Raw genomic sequence first — 6,098 nt, 5'->3', positions numbered from 1 at the left:
AACGGGTTTTCCTTCTTGTTTAAGGGGAGGTAAGTCGTTTCAACTGCTGTGAATGAATATCCGGCGTTTCACTCATTTTATAGTGCTGAATACACCTTCTTGTCTTTCCATAATACATATTGCAGTTTTCATAGTATACAAAAGTATGTCTTCATAAGTCACAAACTATGGTTGATATAGTTTTATAAATCCCATCTGGTCTATTTAATGTAGGAACTATTTGCCCAGGTGAAAATTATGACAGACATATTCTTCCGCAGTGTACTCCTATTTTTAGCAGGTCAACTCACCGGTTGCAAGTCAGCACGGAAGTATAGAACTAGAAATAGACCTTTGTAACAAATCAAAAACATCGTGCAAGAACAGGATCTCGTCGAAATCAAACCGTATGTATATTTGGGAAGTTTTGTGTGTCGTAGTTTTACCAGAAAGCACACCTTTGTCATGTATCGGTGATACAGGTAAGTCTTTATTATCACACGAAATACCTGGATTTCTGGGAGGTACTCTACTCTGATATGTCTGATATGTGCTAACATACAACGATAATTAGCATTACATGATCCTAGTGGTGTCGAAAGTGTTTGACAATCACATGTTACTGATGCCCGGAAGGGCGTACCTATACAGGTAAACACAATCGATAACCTGATATCGATACAAATCAGCTGAGCGGTCAACCAGGTATAACACCTGTCCGCGGCTTTGATCTCTGGCTCATATAACAGCATCATTAATTGTTACACTATGAAAGGGATTCCAGGGGGTTTATAAATCGGAATAGACAACGCACGTCTCAATCGCAATGTGTGTTATCATAACTCAAAAAGACTGTACTTTACAATTGATTATAAACAATGCGTTAGATGAGAGATAACAAGCACAGACACATGTATAATGGACTGACAAGTCCTACATGTACTTACTTTAAATGCTGTCAGGATTGCTTGAGAAAAAAGGAGAACAAAAAGCTCCATAAGTAAAACAGATTACAATAAGGTATAAAGCTGTATATAGGTACATGTACCTACCTGGACAATGAGAGAGAGTTATATACATGTGCCTCCAAACTTGAGTCAGTTTTGTTTTCTACATACACAACTTAAAGTACTTTAAAAGTTTTATTTGCTATGGTCGTTTAATTTTCAAAATTACTTACAGAAAGTGGGGGTGTTATGTTAATTTTGTTAGTATATGGTTTATGAACTACCAGGTAGTCAGTGTGCTTTCCAGTTTAGATCTACATATAGGTCAGACTTGTTTACACAAAAGGGTACATACAATGCATGGTGGTGACGATAAAAAAGAACCCTATCTTTTTTAAACAAAACTCCATAGTCCTTGTACTGTCCACTCCTCACTGTTTATATATGTATGTGTCTCTAAATCTATTGGTTATATAATAGGACAGGATCTTATATCTATGTAGGGTATACACACATTTTTAGTAATAACAAATCAAATGGTTATTTTTATTTCTTGCATTTCTCATGATCGTGATCATCTATTAGTAAATATTATATACCTTGTAATATTGATATAAATGTAATTTCAAAGCACCGCTTCTGTTCTGACATATCACATGTACCGGGTACATCCCTTTGGAAAACCTGCACTTCATTTGTTCTGTAGTAATAACACAGTAAGTATCCCCTAAAAGCACACATTTCCTTCTGGAATCACTTTCACCCTTTCTGAAATCAATACACTTGACCCCTTCTGGAATAACACCCCTTCAAGTTCCTTCTGAAATCATATACACTCATCCCCTTCTGAAATCTAGCACCTACACCCCTCTAATTTTAAATCACATATTTTTTTTCTCAACAACACCTCACCCAGTCCCTAGACTACAGTGGCCTTTCTGAAATCACTTACAGCTGACCCCTTTGATATCCCCCACACCTTGCTAGCACTGCTTCTGAAATCACCTACACCCCTCCCAGGATTCTGAAATTGCTCACTTTCCCTTCCTACTACACTGCAGATCACTGCTTCTGAAATCATGCACCTACACCCCTCCCATCTGAAATTGATTATATTCACTTCCTTTTGAAATCGCTTACCCTCTGAAATCATCAACACCTCATTCTTTCTGAAATTGCATATTGCCACATGTCCCTTTAGAAACCCACATACCCCACCACTCCTGATATATTATAGTAACACTTTGTCATTTTGATATCATGTATATGTACACGGGTGCTTGGTCACCTATTCTATGTGGAAATGACTATTACACTCTGATCCTTCTGGAAATATCTACACAACAAATCCCTTTAGAAACATCATGTGGAAAAAATAATGGTGGTTCATTGCATTGTTAGCTAGCTACTTAATTCTCTGCTGAAATCCTACCTACCCACCTCGTCAATGCTAGGTAATTCAATAACTTCCATACACCATAGCATCTCATCAGTCTTGTTACCATGGTAACTAGCCTTGCTGCTCAATACGGGTAATATAATTTGACATAAAATAATCCTGGAACCATCTGCTGGATATATGCTTTCTCATAGTCATATTACAACATCTCAGTATATCTGTATGATCAAGTACGATATATTCATTATTTCTTCATTGATTTTGTCAACAGTCTACCTGGTACACAGAAAATAGAAGTTTAGTCTAACCTGCCAGTGTGTATTACTTGCACAATATTTCTTATTGTGGAAATGTCCAACTGATCCTAAGTAATGTCCACATGTTTGAGGGTTTAACATATACCAAAAAACACCTAAGTTAGGCTAATGAAAACTGACATAGTTTATATTGGTTGAAAAATCAACCCACAACAAAACAAACAAGAGCTGTTGGAGAACAGCAAAGCTCGCCTATTCAGAAGAAGTTGATGTTCAAGTATTTACTATTTAAACATGGAAATATGACAAATTAACAGACTCAAAAAACCCCTAAAGGGCCCCAAATTGGTTGTATTATCACGTTCAGCATCCATACACATTAGATAAAAAAATTAAAAACATTTATGATGAGTTATGCTTAAACAATTGACAAATTAGAAACTTGCTCAAAAACTTTAACATGGACATATGACAAATTAATAGACTCAAAAACCCCCTATAGGGCCCCAAATTGGTTGTATTATCATGTTCAGCATCCATACACATTAGGAAAATAAAATCATAAACATTTATGATGACTTAAGCTTACAGAAACTTGCTCAAAAACTTTAACGTGAAATGGGACGCCAACGCTGAAGCTGACTCCGACGCCGGGATGACAACATTAGCTCCCCCTATTCTTTAAATAGGCGAGCTAAAAACCAATAAAACAAAATATCAATAACTTCAAATTAGCTTAATTAAGCCATTTTTTGTCAGATAAAAATGTGTAGTATGACAATGGCATCTGGCATGGTTTGTCAGTTATTTACTAATGACAAGCAATGACTGCATTTTAATTAATTGATATCTAGGTAAACTCAAAGACATTTACAAACTGTAGTTATAGGTCATGTATCAAATGATAAAAAATCAATGAAATATAAATGTTGTTGTACAGGTGGTTTGTAATGCATTGATCACTACAAACATGGAGAAAGAGTTAGTCATAGTGATAAGGTTGTGTACATACCTGTAACATTGAAGGGAGGAGACCCTATATACACTGATACAATCACCGTCGTGGTAGTTTGGGCTGGCCACTTATACAAGATATACTGAAGGACTTGGAAACTTGGAAAACCACCTTACTATATATCTTTTTTTTTGTGTGCATGTGTTTTGTTTGCACAAAATGTCATAAATTTTACTGATGTTACAATTACCTAAAAATGTGCTCTACGCAGAATATTAATCTGCAAACAGAAAGTTGCAATATCTTTGCATTGGATGATAATTATATTGATGTGTTAAATGCCATATTTAAAAAAAAAATTTTTAGGTATAATCAAAGCTGTATGCTAGTGTGTATCTGTAGTTGTCTTATAATTAATAGTACTGTAAAGTTAAAGTCTAACAGATAGATTAGGTTTGAGATTTTTATATCCACAAGGATTTTTTCCCCAGTTTTCCAACTGAAAATATTACTAACTAACTACCTGCCAGTATTTTTGAGAAATTTTCTGTTTTTGCTTCAAAAATTCTACCACATTGTTAATTAGACCAGTTTCCAAGGCCTCCAATTAGATAAAAAAAAATATATCAATTGCAATGTACTTGTTTAATATTTCTAGCTCATGTCCAGAAATATAAAAAGTAAATGTACTTATTGTACTACCAATGAATATATTTGTTTGCTCTCCTCCGATGGTCATTTCTGAATGATAGTGTACATGTTAACTAGACCAGAACTATAGAGATTAACTCAGAATGACTAATACAATAGGGATGTCAAGTAGACCACGACACCTCAGCGGTATCAAGGTAAATCAAAAGTGTGTCTGTATTTACCTGAAATCGAAAGTACACCTAAGCTTAGGTGTACTTTCGATTGAAAGGGCTTGAATCAGCAGGAAAATAAAATGTTAATGAATTGTTAACACACATGATTATCACTGTTGTGTGTGGTAGAAGCAGGTCATACTACACAGCTACACATGGGTATCTATATAACAAATCCCTAGTTAACCAGGTGGAGCAGATGGTCTCTCTAGTCTACTTGTGTAACACCTACTGATACTGTGACAGAATTCAAATCAATACAGGTATAGCTACTTCAGTAATACATTGGCTGTCTTCGTACGGTAAAAAAGTGTGTATGGAGAAATTAGGTCTTACTGTTTGTGAAAGGGAGCTTGCTTTCATGTTAAGCAAGCTCTAATTTAGAGCTTATTGCCATCTAAAAGTGTTTTGTATTTGGATTTACATGTATACATATATCCGGAAGCAAACTGTGCAAATTAAGGTTAGTTGTTTTGCATTAATTAATCATGCAAAGACAGTTTTTCATATCTCACCAAACTACATTTTTGTTAACATCTTATAGACATCGAAAAAATCCTGAGTAATAAATTCTTCATAGTTAAAAAAATATATGTGTGTTCTGTGAAGTGTGTGTGTGTTGCGGGGAGAGAGGGGGAGGGTTTGGCGATGGGGATGAAGGGGTGTTGTTGTTACTGGTTGGCTGCACAGTATAAATGTTCATTTAGGGAAACATATTGCTGACTATGAACCCCCCCCCCCTCCTCCCAAAAAATGTGATATCTGAAACAGTTATTTATTCAGGTATACTTGCATGTTGATGAATTCATATAAATATAAAAACACAAATGCTTTATAAATGCTTTAGTGTTCAATATAAGTTTCCGATCACAGTATGTTATTAAAATAGTACTTGTATCAGTTAGCCTTAATTGATACAAATGTTTTATGTTAATGTGATATGCATAGGTATATATGTACATGTATACTCATTATGTCTGTGTAATTCAGGATAATTTACTGGTATAACAATACGCCAAAACGCCTGTTACATTTTAGAGGCTCTATAGACATTCAGGCTAAAAATCCGGATATGTCTGTCTGAAATAATCTCACTTTTACCCATAAAAGTCATTTTTCTGCCTCATTAAGATAAGAAAGTTACTGGTATTTAGTTTTATTAAATGTCTGTAATTACTGTATCACCAAATTATATTGGGATGCACGGTAAGCATGCATATATACTAAAACTGCAAAAGACAATACAAAGCTACAGACACTGTGTTGGCTGCAATTTGTCAACAGCCATGTATGGAGGAATGTTTACAGATGACTAATAATAATTTCAATTGCTGTACCAAATACCTGCGTAGACATATGAACTAATTTTTAAACCCTGTGATAGGAAATTAATGTTACAACTAGATTTCCAGTTGAATATTTGCTGAATATCGCATATATTGTACTATTGTAATAGCTACTTCCATTTAATTATAGGTGGTGATTCACCATGGATGGAGGAAAGAAAGTGTGGGTGCCACACGCGGCCGACGGCTTCAAGCTAGGCCGAATCACAGACATAGGTTCAGATAATATCTCCATAGAGCCCTTCGATGCCCCAGGAACTGTAAGTTTGACCTTTGCTTTTGACCCCTTGTGATAGCAGTAAAAAAGTTATGGAGTTATCTTATCATGGGCAAAATGATTCAGCTCTTT

The 6,098-nt window shown here is 35.2% G+C and overlaps 1 protein-coding gene across 3 annotated transcripts in view; it reads left to right on the top strand.

Moving 5' to 3' along the window:
• The first annotated feature begins 240 nt into the window (after positions 1-240).
• LOC138328751 (unconventional myosin-VI-like) overlaps positions 241-6,098 on the top strand; it is a 34,001-nt gene continuing 28,143 nt past the window's right edge. For 2 of the 3 annotated variants that reach the window (XM_069275513.1, XM_069275503.1), the window contains exons 1-2: positions 241-386; positions 5,880-6,009. In XM_069275513.1, coding sequence (XP_069131614.1) covers positions 5,893-6,009 — 117 coding nt within the window. In that variant the 5' untranslated portion in view covers positions 241-386; positions 5,880-5,892. Of the gene's footprint in view, positions 462-5,879; positions 6,010-6,098 lie in introns of all 3 variants that reach the window. The other variant, XM_069275508.1, reaches the window with a different exon arrangement.

This window comes from Argopecten irradians, chromosome 1, assembly GCF_041381155.1.
Source record: "Argopecten irradians isolate NY chromosome 1, Ai_NY, whole genome shotgun sequence".
Lineage (NCBI taxonomy): Eukaryota > Metazoa > Mollusca > Bivalvia > Pectinida > Pectinidae > Argopecten > Argopecten irradians.
The sequence above is the reverse complement of the archived record's forward strand: the minus strand, read 5'-3'. Positions and strand labels throughout refer to the sequence as shown.